The 16,237-nt window shown below is 37.5% G+C and overlaps 3 protein-coding genes and 1 pseudogene across 3 annotated transcripts; 2 read left to right on the top strand and 2 right to left on the bottom strand.

The window, feature by feature from the left end:
* Positions 1–614: 614 nt before the first annotated feature.
* On the top strand, positions 615–1,870 carry LOC112590142 (vitamin K-dependent protein C-like; the record flags this gene model as incomplete). The annotated part of the gene is made up of 5 exons (XM_025305922.1): positions 615–742; positions 934–1,114; positions 1,242–1,341; positions 1,443–1,615; positions 1,737–1,870. Coding segments are annotated over 5 exons (687 nt in total), but the record flags the coding sequence as incomplete, so codon positions are not given.
* Positions 1,589–2,919, bottom strand: LOC112588030 (protein lin-52 homolog). The gene is given in 5 exon segments (XM_025305923.1): positions 1,589–1,974; positions 1,976–2,088; positions 2,161–2,259; positions 2,341–2,418; positions 2,684–2,919. Coding segments are annotated over 5 exon segments (342 nt in total). The 5' UTR covers positions 2,715–2,919; the 3' UTR covers positions 1,589–1,953.
* On the bottom strand, positions 2,793–3,391 carry LOC105183943 (protein PET117 homolog, mitochondrial). The gene is made up of 3 exons (XM_011142404.3): positions 3,105–3,391; positions 2,905–3,041; positions 2,793–2,809 (listed from the first exon to the last, which is right to left on the bottom strand). The coding sequence occupies exons 1-3, from the start codon at positions 3,194–3,196 to the stop codon at positions 2,793–2,795; spliced, it is 246 nt and encodes an 81-aa protein (XP_011140706.2). The 5' UTR covers positions 3,197–3,391.
* Positions 3,392–12,910: 9,519 nt separating this feature from the next.
* Positions 12,911–15,281, top strand: LOC112590143 (protein odr-4 homolog; annotated as a pseudogene).
* Positions 15,282–16,237: the final 956 nt, after the last annotated feature.

The raw sequence follows: 16,237 nt of genomic DNA, 5'->3' as shown, positions 1-16,237 counted from the left end.
TACGGGCTCATCTCAACGGTGCTTCGCACCGGCGTAGATTGCGACAGGCCGTGTGCGGCTATGACCGGACGCGCCATGAAAAGTCTGCTGCGACGCGGACACTCGCCGAGCAGCCGTCGCAGGCGATTCCCGATCTCTATCCGACGCAACCCTACCCGGACTCGAAATGCGGAAAGAGCCTTATCGGGACAACGTGGACAATCTAGGGTCGTACCCCTTTGTCGCAAGGATCGGATAACAAGTATTCCGCTTGGAAGGGTCGAGGATCGATACAAAGTGTCTCAGAAAGTCGTCGCTTTTCTATCTCTGTAACGTCGACGACGGCAGCTGCAGAGCTTTCGCTGACAAACGTTCGCGTGGGGCTCGACTTTTCCTCTTTTTTCTTTTCAGGGAATCGTAATCGTGCCGAAGAGCGTTCGGTTGAAGACTCGACATTTTCAAGAGAATTTATCATTATTTGTTTAATCATCGTCGAGAACACGCACACGGCTTCTGCGACACCGTGTATACGAGCGAATCTCTCGTTCCTGTTCGGCAAGATCAGAGAACGAGAGTGTGATAATTGGCTAGATCCGCTTTGTCACATGAAGCATGCGCTTCCTCGGCATGTTTAGCCAAAAGTTCGCTTTTCAGATGTGTTAACGGGTGAAATGAGATACTCGTGCAATGGCGTGATTGTTAGTGAGCGTACAGTATTAACTACAGCTACATGCGCACTCGCGAAGTCGGAGAGATACAAATTGTACGTACATATATTAGTATATACATATGCGTCGAATATATATACATATATATAGATATACATAACAGTCGAAAAACACAGTATATAACGACGATCTCGTTGCTATGGATTTTCGATTGTACAACAATCTCTCTCGTGTCGTCAGTCTGATCAGCATGCAACAATTACGACAATCCTTTGTTCGTGTTTAGATGCTCTGTGCTTATTGGTGAATATAATACAGAGTCTGATCCGGATTGCAACGAATTGTTTTGCGGGCACAAAACCAGCAGCCGCGACATATCGTACGTGATCAAACACCCAGGCTATGACCCCGCGACTTACTCCAACAACGTAGCCTTGCTTCGCCTGAAGAAAACTATCGACTTCAACAGGTATGTACAAAGCTCCTCGATCAGCGTATGACGTACACACTCGAAGAACGGCCGGGTTCGCTTTGAGAAAAAGAGAAGCTGTCCAGTCCCTCTCAAGAAATATGCAATACATTATCCGGTCTTTAGCCACAGCGCAGCCTATATGCTTCATACCGGAGGACAGATACGTTAGCTTGGGAAGCACATGCACTGTCGTCGGATGGGGAAGATTGTCCGGTCAGAAGGGTATCGTATCGATCGAAACGAAACTACCGAAGCGTAAACTGTAGTAAGCGTAAGAGTGTGGATGTTAAGTACAACGTCCATATGCTGCGACCCTGTTGTAGCGCAGCCAACGACGCAACAGTCATTACAGCTAAAACTCGTACCTAAGCAGCAGTGCTCGGACTACCTGAGCCAAGGTCTGTCCGTCGAATTATGCGCCACAGGAAGCTGCGAACCCTGCTCCGGGTACAGCGGCAGTCCTATGTTGTACAAATATACGGACACATATTTCCTGGTGAGTCACGAGCACGAGCACATGTACACTACGACGAACGTGTGCGGCTCACGCGATCGTGTGTGTAATATATATGCGTAACTTCTTTTTTTCTGTTTGTCTGTTTGCTTGCTTTCGTCAGGTCGGAGTCCTATCATATGGGTCTAGCTGCGACTCAACCACCATTTTCCCGTCTACATTCGTGAACGTACAGAGGTACACGAGGTGGATCTTAGATAATTATTGAGGCGACTGTTCTTTAAAGTTTCATCAAAGACCTCACGGTAATATCGAACAATCGCTATGTATTGCCTCTGCACGAGTTTCTACTTTTCGTAAATTTTATCCGAGATAATGTATTATTTGTGTTTGAATATATTTCAAATATTTGCCGCGTGTCATTTCCTTAGCCTCTTCTAGACCCAGCTGATAAGCTAAATCGTGCAGTCTTTTCACTTCCGAGATAAGCCCGGTCATTGATAAATTACCCAGTTCTGCAAGAAAACATTTCATGGTATTTAGCGACATAGCATGAAGAGTGATACATTAATGGCACATCAACTCACGGTGCAAGTGATTCATGTCGTCGGTTGTAAGACTCGCTGTCCAAGAACACGGTTCTGTCTGCGGTGAATTTTGAGCGACAAACTCGTGTACACCTGGAACTTCATCGCTCGCTAACATATACAATGTATTGTGTATGTAACTCTGAAAAGTTGCTCTAACTTTGAAAAAAATATACTTACTTTGCTCAGGCCATAAATCAGGCGACGCTCTGTCTAATTTTTCTAGACTCATCAAATTCTCCTCTACACAAGATAGATCTGTAGAACAGAAACCCACTGTCATATTTTATTTTAAATCACTGCTGTTATGTTGTCAAAAACATTGTATGTCTCTCTTGTTATTGTATTACTTCAAGCACAAAATATGAAAAAGACTAATGTAAAATATTGTCTCAAGTTTAACCCAATAAGATATAAGACATATGAAGCTTAAAAAAGATCTGCTATACATATTTCACCGAGATGCTCTCGGAATATGTTATACTTTATTTCCTTTTTTATCATTTACAAGGCTCAAACTTACCAGTCTGATCCGTTGTTTCATCGGTGGCCATGATAATGTTCGAGTAAATTGACAATTAATCCAAGTATCTCTTGGAGAAATTCTCTTCGGCGATCGACCGATACACAAATCACAACAAAGTGACAGCTGATGACGTAACAATAGGACAGTCACACACGATTCTAGTCTATTTTTACTACAGGAAGAGCTCGACACTCGAGCAGGACGCAGCGTCACCCTACGTATCGGTCCTTTGAATCGCCGTTCCTTGCGCAACTCCTTGGTTAACTCGATCTGTTGCTGCAGGATGTAGACATTTTCTGCCTTCCGACGCTCTTGTCGTTCGATGTCTCGCACGACTCCCAAATGAAGTTGCTGCCTGAAACACCACGCGCACATAAGCCAATGCTCAAATACGCCGGCTGATTCGACGCTGATTTACCTGTCGTACGACTGCTTATAATGCACATATGCTATTATTCCAAAGGACACGCAGCAACACGAAACGAAGGTGACTTTGGCCGCTATTGACATTCTTCCTGCCGAGGACGGCGATCGCTTGCGCCGCAAAGTTGTCACACATGGTCCTGCGAGCCATGCTAAACAATCGATTATAATCGATTCGCGCGGAGCGGCAACGCGTGCACCGTTATTTTTGAATTTTGCCAATCTGGACGAGAATCTGGAGAGAAACAACGGATTATATAGCTTTGAATGAACTATTTTAAATGTCTCTCGATATCGACGGGGTAGCAGAGAGTAACCTGAGAGCGGCCAATACGACATTTTCTACGACACCGACTTTCCGCACTGGGAAAGGACGCCATCTGCATCCATTTTAAGAGGGGAACTACGATAGTACATCCACTTTCAGGTCTCGGTGGTAAAATCTGCATATGGTGGAAGTCCATGCTACATCCACTTTCAGGCGGTTTATGTCCGTGCTGCAATGACAGTTGCCATCTCTATGCCAGACTGTGCCCGTGTGGTCTAAAAAGAGCGGGGGAGAGGGGGGGAGGAGCAGAAAAAATAAAAGTACGTATTAAATGTTAAATCTTCGAATATATATTGCCGTATCAAACTCTCTTCTATAATAAATAATTTGACATGTATGGAGACGCATGATGTATCGTTGTCCGCGTCCCGTTCACTTCGTCTTGTTTTTTAATTCAGCATCCCGTCCGCTCCGGACATTCGCTCGTGGCACTGACAGTGGCCGTCGGTGAGCATTCGATCCGCTCGGAGGAGCACGTGTTATTCACGTAATTAACGTGACGAAATTCCGATTATAAATATCCCGCGAGTCGACGAAATATTTGAACTTTAAAAAAAGCATCAAAGAAAATCACGTTAATATTGTCATGGGTAAAATCTCACCCCGGTATATATTTTCTTATTTTCGAAATAAAAAAAGCCAAACGAATGCAATTAAATGTTATTTATCATCATTGAATATTTAATGAAAAGTAGAAGAGTTATTGTCCGCAGCGGATAATCTCCCTGTATAAAATGTCGAACTGAAACATATTAAAAAGTATTGACATTTTGAATACGTCTGAATTCTGCTTTCTGATCCGAAGAAAGGGAAAATAAAAAGTATTAGTTCCCATTAAATTTCACCGCGCTAAATGCGAGATGGCAGTAATGAATGCTTCGCATTAACAAGAATTCAATTCGTTTCAAATATGCCTTGTATTCAATCGCAATCGATAATTTTTAAATGCGAACTTTCGTATTGAAAAATATTCACTTCTTCTCCTAATCGTTTTCGGATTCAGAGGCATACAAGATTTTCACGTTCTATTCCCCATCGCATTAAAAAGTATTCACCCGCGATCCAATCTGAGAGCAGAATTCACGACAAAATCTCGTGAATGCGAAACAATACTTTTAAATACGACATTTTATACAGGACTAATATTTAATAAAAGCGCGATTAAATTCGCATAGGATGAAATTCCATTCTTTAAAGCTACCATGACCTTTAATTATTCCCTGAAAACGGCGTCACAACAACTTACACTCTGTACAATTAGTTGCTAACACATTTTCTAATCGTATACATTCCTCTTTAATTAACATAAAGCTAACAAATGTCCGATGCTTCGACAGAGTAATTTTCTTTATTTTCAGTAATCAATAAATAGAGTGCATCAATGTCGCGTACAGTTGAAAGGCCTCCTCGCATTCCCCTCGTCGTTCCGAAACCTTCGAGAAAACAAGAGACGCTCAAAGGCAAGTCTCTCTTGCTTCAACTGCCGCCGAGACCCGCAATGTTTACATCGCGCCGATTGTGTTGATCGGCTCGCGAGCGACGACACTTTTTGCCCTTCGTATTATAATACTCGCGCACCTCATGTATTCTACCTCATTCCATCAGCAGCAGCCATGCGCGACGCTCTCGTCACTTCCATCTCGTGTAATTAAAAGAAATATATCTCGTCGGTCCTCGAGATACTCAATCGGCATCGCGTCGGCATCTCATTCATTAACTGCACGGTCGAATCGCGAGTATCAGCATTAGAAGCGTGAGCGAGTGAAATCCGGAGGACTTCAGCAGTCGAGAAGCAGAACGCCGGCAGCGATACGTCACGTTTCCAGGTATGTGGAATCATTTATTACGCGGGAGGTCTCCGATAACGAGAGCGTACGTTTGACGAATTTTCCGGGAATAAGAAGTCGGAATTTCGCGCTCGGCATTCACAATCCGTCATCATCCGACTTGTAATCATCACTTTATGAATTTGCAATTACTCTCGTCAATCTCTGTCTGTCTATCTATTTATTGCGTTGTTGTATACAAAAGATATTGATCCAGACAGAGACGGATAACGGTCCATGGACGTGGATCTCGAATTCATCATGTTCTCAATCAAACATTCTGAATCATTCCCAATTCCTGTGTGAGAATATTGGTCTCGTGTAGAATATTCAACGTCATATCGCTTCTTAGACTGCGACCTTTTTTGTTTTCGGTCAGCGCTTCTTTCAAGTTTGTTTACTCTTGTTACGGGATCTGAATTTAAATGTCCATCCGTAAAAGAATATTTTCGAGAGCACACAACTGTTGTCTCCGCTTCTTATTGTCATTTTCTTTCGTCAGCTCTTTCAAGAGCTCCTATCTAGATATTCAATGTCAATAAAGAAAAAAAATCGTAGCGAATATTCTCCACTCATCCCGACCAACCATTTTTTCTCTACCGCAGCTTACCAATCAAGAACGCTAAATTTTTGTTCCAGACGTTGCGAGAAGCAAGTCCGGTAGACGCGGATGCCGCACCGGAGGATCCGGTTCGGGCAGAGCAGGGTCGGCCGGAAGGTAAAGTTTACAAGTTTCCTACACATATGTATTCAACTCTTTACGATCTTTGCCTTTGTAACTTGTTCCTCATCAGCTCTCTTGAAAGCTTCAAGTCCCATTTAAATTTTCAATGTTGGAACGAAAATATAAAGATAAAAATTCCGTATCAAAATATATCCGTATTTTCGATTGGTCCCGATCAAAGATATTCTCTCTCTACCGCAGGTTATCAACCGGGAAAATTATTTTTCTGTTTCAGTTGTTGCGGAAAGCAACAGCAATCCGGTGGACGCGGATGCCGCACCGGAGGATCCGGTTCGGGCGAAGCAGAGTCGGCTTGAAGGTAAGTTTACAAGTTTACTATAGTCCTCTGTTTGACCCTTGGCGATCTAGAGCTGGGATATAATTTCCGGCTCGACTTGAATTACGATCGCAGAGGGTAAACTACTCTTTTACTCGCCCGCACTCGTTGGTCAAATCTGATGAGCAAATGTGAATTTTTTGTTACAGAGTTGAAGCGGAACGTGGCCGGCTCTGACTGCAAGTCGTTTCGGTGAGTCAAAATGAAAAGAGAAACAAAATTCTGCATGACGGATGTGGGACTAAAAAATATCGTTCGAGTCAATGCGAATTGCAAATAGACACTTGCATATGTATATTTGTGACGTCGAATAAAATACATTGCTCGAAACAATCAAGGGATTACTTGATCGATAACCTGCATTACATACAAGATTTAAAATACTGAATGATTCTCTTTTGATGTTCAGTCATCTGAATAAGAGAATATTCATATGTACAAACGCGACACCGACATCAGCTGCTTTATTTTTATTTTTCAAGCAGGCCGCAGAATTACTTAACGATTTAATTATTTGACAATATTCAATTGTCCGTATAAAATATATTCATACCTAAATGCCGATATCGTTAGCTACTTTTCTTTTATTTGCAAAACAGGCTGTAGAATTATTTGGCAATATTGTCCATTCATCACAATCCCTATTGTCTCGAGTAGCGTATAATGCGCGCAGAAATTGCGCCAGCGCACGCCGAGCTTGAGGCATCCTCGCTCGCGTGCCTTTGAATATCGCGACCGCGGTTGTCAATATACGCGTTTTTACTCGCGTTGCTAACAAAGAAAACTTAAATTCTCATTTCGCCAAAGTATCGCGAACGTAAGCTTCGTCGTGACAGAGCTATAATGCGTGAAAACTTGGCTGCTAACAGCCAAAACTCTGGCACTAAATTAAAGTCCTCTCAAAACCCTACATTTTGCCGTAAGTGGCGACTCTCTACTCCCAGTAGAAGCGGAGATATTAACGGAGAAAGCTTGGAAAACTTTAACCTTCGATATCTCCTAAACGGCTAGAGATACAGGCCTGTTTCTGGCACCAAATTAAAGTCCTCTCAAAACCCTACATTTTCCCATAAGTGACGACTCTCTACTCCCAGTAGAAGCGGAGATATCAACGGAGAAAGCTTGGAAAACTTTAACCTTCGATATTTCCTAAACGGCTAGAGATACAGGCATGTTTCTGGCACCAAAATAATGTCCTCTCAAAACTCTACATTTTTGACTACATTGACGACGCGCATACCGCGACGCAGAGTAGCACGAGTGTCGGTTAATACGTGTTTCTTTATCCGAATCTTACTTGCGCGAGTGTTAGAGAGCTAGAGTCAGTGTCGTCGCTACGTTGCAGTGCTACGATGGAGTATCCAGGGGTGCTGCGACGCAGTAACCAGAAGAAGAACGTCGGATCGAGAAGTCAGGATGGAGAGAGGACTTGAAGCGCGCCGAGAAACGTGGACAGCGATACATCATGTATGGTATTCGAGGTACCTCAACTCATTATTATTACGCAGGATTTTTCTGATTTTAACGGACCTAACTCGAAGTAAGGACATGCCCGAGTCGAAATTAGATCAGCATTCATAGTTTATCATCTGAAAAATGATAAAATAGCTTGAGATTTGATTATTCCTCCGATTAACCTAATTTCACGTAATATGAGTTCTACTTTTCTTTTCTCATAAAATATGAATGTCTATTCAAGCAAGGTTGCTGAGGCAATCTAAGGTTTATGAATACAAATTTTTAATTATGTTCTCAATAAAAAGTTGCACATAATTTAGAAAACTATGAATAATGATCTTAGAATCTGATATAAATTTTACAAGTGTTGATTTTTATTCGTCTAATAATGCTCAGATTGCTGTTTTCGTTTAGAATCTGCTAGAATGTCCGTTTCTCATTCTTGTTTATCTTTCTTATTGTACCGAATCTGAATTAAAATCTCTATTAGTGAAACAGCATTATTAGACATAACCGTTGTCTTTGCCTTTGCAGCTTCAGCTCTTTTGAGAGCTACAATTGTCATCATTCTCATTAGAAAAAAGAAAAGAAAAAAAAGAAAAGAAAAAATGAAAAAAGAACTTTAAGAATGATGAGAATAAAAAGTATTTTTCATCTCCCCATTTCCTCTAATTCTCATATGATTATTTAATCCTTATATATTTATCTCACGCGCAGTTCTAACAAAGGCAGTTCTATTTACGTTTTCATCTTTATTCTCTTTCTTGCGCTGTTAAGTGAATATATAATCAATATCAACCAAAATTGCTCATTTAAATTAAGAATATAACGATTAAGTACATATACATTATCGAGATAAACGAGTATTAAATAACTGCGGAATACGTCGCTGTTGAAGACACATCATGGGCGAGACTGCGAGAGTAGCCAGATGTAACGTTCAGGTAAGACAAAGCTTGTTCACTATTGCGCATCTAGATATTCTGCATTGATTTTTCAAATTGGATGCAATTTGCAGGATTAATGTAGAATTAATATTTCGACTTGGGAAAGACTTTTTTTTATCAAATCCTAACTTGTAGAAAACTATCGATTTGAATATTGGCAAGAAAAAAACGAAGATACTTTTGTTAGATATTTGACAAAATGCCAGATCGGTATTTATCCAACGCTTAAAAAATAACACCGAGAACGTTTTAGTTGGATGAATAAATTTTCGTTACTTTCCGCTTGCGGTTTTCGATCGTTAGCGGCGATTCAGAGACGAAGAGAGAGGAGAACGAGAAAGAGAGAGAAACGTCTTGTCAGGATTTCTGCAGACCGGTTCATTTTGACAGATTCGGTATTAAAATATTAGACGTAGAAAGAATAAGAATGAAAAAAAATTTTTTATATTAGTTACTGCAGAAAGTCCGACGTACTTTTGTCAAATAGAGATGAGTACCAAATTTTCTACAAGTTAGGACGAGGATAGAGAAAACATCAAATCTTTTGCGACGATGGAATTAAACAGCAATATAAATTTTGATTTACGATATTAATCGATATTCGATTTCCGGTACTGATTTACTTTCTCATTTCTCTATAAGAGAAGAAAAAATTAATACGAATCGTTCGTTTATATATCCGAGTTAATTTGTTGAATAAATTAGAGGGGTAAGTACCTGAAATATGAGAACGAATTGTCATTGCACTTAGACAATCTTCTGACACTGATTTATGATATTGATCGATATTCGATTTTCGGTACTGATTTACTCTTTCATTTCTCTACAAGAAAAAGAATTGATACTACTCGTTCATTTATCCGCGTTAATTTGATGAATAAATTAAATATTGATCGGTCTTCAGTTTTCGGTACTGATTTATTCTCTCATTTCTTTATAAGACAAGAAAAATGAATACGAATCATTCGTTTATTCGAGTTAATTTGTTGAGTAAATTAGAGGGATAAATACCTGAAAATGAAAACAAATTGTCATTATACTTGGACAATTTTCTGACATTGATTTACGGTATTAATCGATATTCGATTTTCGGTACTGATTTACTCTTCTGATTTCTCTATACGAAAAAAAAATTCATACGAATCGTTCATTTATCCGCGTTAATTTGATGAATAAATTAAATATTGATCGGTCTTCAATTTTTGGTACTGACTGATTCTCTAATTTCTTTATAAAAGAATAAGAATTGATACGAATAGTTCTTTTATCCGACTTAATTTGTTGAGTAAATTAATGGGGTAAATACCTGCAAGATGAATACAACTTGTCATTGCACTTGGACAATTTTCTTGACATTGATTTATGGTATTGATCAGTCTTCGGTTTTCGGTACTGATTTGTTTCCTCATTTCTTTATTAAGACAAAAAAAATTGATACAAATCGTTCGTTTATCCGAGTTAATTTGTTGAATAAGATTAGAGGGGTAAGTACCTGAAAAATAAAAACAAATTGTCATTGCACGTGGACAATTTTTTGACACTGATTTATGGTATTAATCGACATTCGATTTTCGATACTAATTTACTCTTTCATTTCTCTATAAGAAAACAGAAAATGAATATGAATCGTTCATTTATCCGCGTTAATTTGATGAAAAAATTAGGTATTGATCGGTCTTCGGTTTTCGGTACTGATTTATTCTGTTATTTCTTTATAAGAAAAGAAAAATTGATACGGATTCGTTTAACCGAGTTAATTTGTTGAGTAAATTAAAGGGGTAAGTACCTGAAATATGAGAACGAATTGTCATTGCACTTAGACAATTTTCTAACGCTGATTTATGGTATTGATCAATATACGGTTTTCGGTACTGATTTAGTCTTTGATTTCTCTATAAAAGAAAAAAAGATTGATACAAATCGTTTGTTTATCCACGTTAATTTGATGAATAAATTCGATATTGATCATCAGTACCGAAAATCGAATATCGATTAACATCATAAATCAGTGTCAAAAAATTGCACGTGTGCAATTTTTTGACACTGATTTATGATGTTAATCGATATTCGATTTTCGGTACTGATTTACTCTTTCATTTCTCTGTAAGAGAACAGAAAATTAATACGAATCGTCCATTAATCCGCGTTAATTTGATGAATAAATTAGGTATTGATCGGCCTTCGATTTTCGATACTGATTTATTCTCTCATTTCTTTATAAGGGAAGAAAAATTGGTACGAATCGTTCGTTTAACTGAGTTAATTTGTTGTGTAAATTACAGCGGTAACTACCTGAAAAATGAGAACAAATTGTCATTGGACAATTTTCTGACACTGATTTATGGTATTAATCGGTATTCGATATTCGATACTGATTTACTCTTTCATTGCTCTATAAGAAAAAGAAAAATTGATACGAGTCGTTCATTTATCCGCGTTAATTTTTTTTTTTATTATATATAAATGGTCCATGGGACGATTAAATATTCGAATACATGTTGCCGTATCAAAGTCTCCTCTATAATAAACGATTTGACACGTCTGGAGACGCATGATGTATCGTTGCCTGCATCCCATTCTCTTCGTCCTGCTTCCCTGTATAAAATGTCGAATTGAAACGTATTAAAAAGTATTGACATTTTGAATATGTCTGAATTCTGAATCTTTTTGATCCGAAGAAAAGGATTGAAAAGTGTTTGTTCCCATTAAATTTTACTGCGCTAAATGCGAGATGATCTCTTTCGCCCGGATGCCTCACCAGAGAAATTTCTCTGGTACGCTAAATCCCGTAAGGCCATCAGTCTTTGTAGTATATCTCATCGGTGCATAAGGTTTATATTACCTGTACATACATATTTTGAAACATTTTCTTTGGATATTATATCAAACGGATTTTACGTGTCACGTAATATCCTTCGAACTACATGGACATTATTATTTTGATCATTTTGATTTCTTTGGTATTCATTGAATTATCCAGAACGCGCAACTGCCATGTTAAACGACTTAATTGTCGTGTGAAATGTTTCCATTTTCACAAATTCATATAAAATTTTTCATTTTTCACTGAGTCACAGAAGTCTTTCACTTTTTATTAGTTCACGCTAGGGAAAAAATTCATGATCGCTGCCCCGAGCAGCTGCAACGCTTTTCGAATCATCTATGTCGGCGCGCTTTTATTCCTCAGATTTCTGTCATTAATAACTCGATAATTATCGCGTATCTCGCAAAATGGTATGGGACTTTTATGTTTGTCTCAATCCAATCTACCCTCACACTTCGGGTTGGCAGCTAATTACCGGACACTTCGTATGATCTTCATGATATTAATCATACACAATGTCAATTGTTTTTTTTTTGCACATGTTAACATGTTAATTCATATTATAAACGCGTAACAATGTGCGAGACCGTGCTTGTCAAGTACGCTATTATGGTTGTAGCACGGACATAAACCGCCTAAAAATGGATGTAGCACGGACTACCACCATATACAGGTTTTACCACCGAGACCTGAAAGTGGACGTAGCATCGTAGTTCCCCTATCAAAATGGATGTAGAGGGCGCCCTTTCCCAGTGCGGAAAGTCGGTGTCGTCGAAAGCACCGTGTTGGCCGCTCTCACGTTCCTCTCTGGTAGAACAAAATGATCAGTGAGCGCTTAGTGATTATTGTCTGTGATTCTTTTTTTTGCATTCTTTTAGATTCTTCAAAGACCCAGAAGTATTTACCAATCAGGAGCGAGAATCACTAAGCACTCACTGATCACTTTGTTCTGCTAAACGCAGCCAATGAATACTTGCATGATAAGACACAGGGAAAAATAACCTATTCGATCCATTCTTATGTGCGCAGCTTAAATATTTAACGTTAAAAAAGATTTTCTTTTTGGGATAAAGATAAGCATTCTTGGGTAGGAAATTAAATATTTGGCTGAACGTTAAGCCAGCGGCATACGGTCGTGCTTATTTGTGTGCTGGGTTGCTTGCTGGATGAAAATAATGCGCGGATACACGTGGTGTATCTTTCTCCCGCCGTGCACCGGCAATAGTTGTTAGCTGTATTATCTTGAGCGTAGCTAAAGCAGTCGGTATTATCATCGCTCTACAATTATCTCCCGGCCCCTTGAGAGCCCCTTGGCCAATACAAAAATTTACCCAGGGCTGACAGTCTTTATATTATCTCGTCGGTGACGCGATCATCGTTATTCTGTCAAGGTAAAAGAAAATAGCACGTGGAAGCAATGGGACGAACAATTTATGCTGAGGAGCATCTTCGCACATATTTAACATTTCTAGCGAAACCAGATGGATATGTGATAGGACTAATTTTGGGACAGGTTTGTTTATTGTATCTTCCAGTTTCACATGTCAATCTTACGTTCATTTTTAATAACATATGTGATGAGGAAATAAGAAACATTACAATTGTACATTCGTTAAAATCCAATTGTATTAGTTTAAAGCACTAATTTTCAAGTGTACATGCTGTTAAACATTTATGTTTTATTATTTTATCATTGTGTCTGAAAGGAAAGGTTAAAAATTTAGTTACGAACATAAAACAAATTATATTCACATTATAATACGTTTTGATGTATTATTTGTTTTCCTCGGTGTTACAGAGTGGTGGACAGAAAGATTACATAGTGCATTTAGCAAAAACACCACCTCCTCTTGCTAAAAATATTGTGGAAGAAACTTTAATCAGTTATACAACAACTGCAGAACAGGATGCAGCTGATATATATATTAAATCTGTTAAGGATATACCTATGAGCTGGGTGGCTGATCATGCTAAACATGTATGTAGTTTCCATGGAGCACAATTAAAAAGTAAAATTAAATATGATTTCTTATTTTTATATATATGTACATATATACATACATATATTTAATTTACATATGTTGTATTTTATTCCAGGTTACAAGAATGTTGCCTGGTGGAATGTGGGTACTTGGTATTTTTATTATAGGGCCTGAGGATATTTTAGAAATTACTAGCAATGTACAAATATTTAAATCAGTTCTTGGTGCAATTCATAAGACTCTTTCATGGAATAATAAGCACCTCTGTGGAAATAATCAGGATGAGAAACTTATATTGGCTTTCAACAGTATTACACAGAAGTATACAACCTCAGATATCTTATTATAAATTTGAAGAAATTATACATTGTATTTTAATTAGTTTAGTAGTTAGGTGTTTTTAATCTCCAGATATGTTTGCAAGTCTATAGATGTTAGTAAAGATGGAATATTAAAACCAGCTGACTGGAAATTCCAAGAAAGAGCAACCAAGTGGCATCAACTGGAAGCTTTTGTAGACTTTGACAAATTGTACTTTATTGATGCAGATAAGGATCCTGAGACTCTCAAAAGGCAATTACAGGTATTAAATAGAATATATTATTTTTTAATTCAAATAAAATAACTTATCTTAAAAACTGAATTAAAGACAAAAACTGAAATTAAAGACAAATTTGTATTTTGTAGAATATCTTGACAAATGTGGCAGACTTGATTGATTCTTCGGTTGTAGTTATTGAAGAGGAAGTTAGGCCACTGGAAACTATGTTAGAAATCATTTGCAAGAAGAAAAGAGACAACAAGGAATGTAAAAATAAAAAAAACGATAATAATTCATTTCAAGTTAGCTTAATATATTCCATGTGTGAGTACAAACAGATTTACTCAGGCATTACGAGAATAGTTACAGAATCAATTCTATTAAATGGTATGTTGCTGATTTTGCCCTATTAGTCGCAAGATAACACTAATTCAGACATAAGAGTGACATCGTGCAGTGCATCAATACGACTAATTGGACAATTAGTCAGTAAGACATTTGTACATCAGAAAGCTAGTATTGCAGAAGCTAATATGGCAGTAAGGCAAGACATAGTAAGATCTCTGGCAAGCAGATTAGAGATGCACTGGGACAGTTTAATAGAAGAAGAGAATGGTTCTCCCGAAGGTAAATTACAGATACCCTCAAAGCCGAGACATGGTGTATGGTATGGCCATTTAGATTTAGATTTCAATATACTCTTGCTTACTTCAGATTTTTTTTTAGAGAACATCACATTACACGAACCACCAAGAAGAGTGTTGATAGCATTACCAGAAATAAGGTAACCTTGTCGGATTATCTGTTTCCTGGCGAGGGACCACAAGAAGCCTTATTATCATTGCAAGAACTGCTGGATCTAGAAGTGCAGGAGAGTCAAGTGCAAAAAGAAGTTGAACTGCAAGCTGGTAAGTGGAATGTTACATGTAATGTTACATGTTCATCAAAGTAACATTAGAGAGTAATCTTTTCATGCGTATATATTGTTACTTAATCACAACTGAATTCATGACTTAGATCCTATGGAATTCTACTGCCAGAGTGATGTCAATAGCCAATTATCGGATCATGGTACTGATAAAACTAAATTTCAAATATTTGTTCCTTACATCGGCCTATGTGTTGCATTCTTTATTGTGACTGCAGCTATCATTATACATGAACTCATATAATGTGTATATTGTATTTCTTCTAAACGCATATAAGGTATAGATTTTAAGATAAAATATTTTGAAATCCTTGTGCGTCTCTGTAAAATTGAAGCTGTAAAAATTATAATATTAAATTATTTAGTATACTTCAATATATACATATATATTGTTTTTATTATTGCCCAATGCAACATGTGTGTATTTTCTTACATAAAAGTACATGAATATTTTTATATCTATAAAATTGCACGATAAATCTCTTCGTGAATATATGCGATGGAAATTACAAATAATTGTAATTAAAATAAATGGTGTATGACGCGCGTCGAATTGTTTGTTGTTTTAATACAATAAAGCAAAATATTGTTAACTTGCATTATATTTATGGATTTTTATTATAACATCTATATCATATATACATACAATATCATATACATATCTTATATACAAAAGAATAGCATTTGTTTAGTCTTCAGAATGGCAATTTTTATACCATTAATATGACAAATATTAGTATTAATATGTTCTTCAATATTATTCATAGTGTGTAATTGCATAATAAAATGTCAAAAATTAGGCAATAACATGCATAATTCGATACAAAATTTATTGATAAATCAGGCAGTGGTAATTCTAATGTTTAAATGCTTGCTATTAGCTGCATTACTCGAATAAATTTCATAATTATCTGTAAAACTATGCTAACGTGTATGAAAAGTTTATTTACAAAACTTTTTACACTGTACATGGCAAATCCTGTTAAAAAGATAACATTCCTAAGAACGTCAGGAAACGCAACGTAACAATTATCGTAATTTTCTATGTACTTGCTGCGATAGATATTTGTTTATTCATATTGAAAATTCTTTTCTGTCCCTCTTTTTAACTCCCCCCTTATATCGTTTACACATTTAATCCATTCTGCATAGTGCAATTTACTTTGATCTTTCAGTGCAAGCACCAAACAAGTGCTAAATATCTGATTTGTACATATGTATTAGTTATTGACT

Source organism: Harpegnathos saltator, unplaced genomic scaffold, assembly GCF_003227715.2.
Source record: "Harpegnathos saltator strain DR-91 unplaced genomic scaffold, Hsal_v8.6 scaffold723, whole genome shotgun sequence".
Taxonomy (NCBI): domain Eukaryota; kingdom Metazoa; phylum Arthropoda; class Insecta; order Hymenoptera; family Formicidae; genus Harpegnathos; species Harpegnathos saltator.
The sequence above is the reverse complement of the archived record's forward strand: the minus strand, read 5'-3'. Positions and strand labels throughout refer to the sequence as shown.

Bases quoted from the DNA above. Each gene is read 5' to 3' on its own strand.
- LOC105183943 (XM_011142404.3), bottom strand. From the start codon at position 3,196: ATGTCAATAGCGGCCAAAGTCACCTTCGTTTCGTGTTGCTGCGTGTCC. The intron at 3,042-3,104 runs GTAAATCAGCGT...GTGGTGTTTCAG, and splicing joins TATAAGCAGTCGTACGACAG to GCAGCAACTTCATTTGGGAG.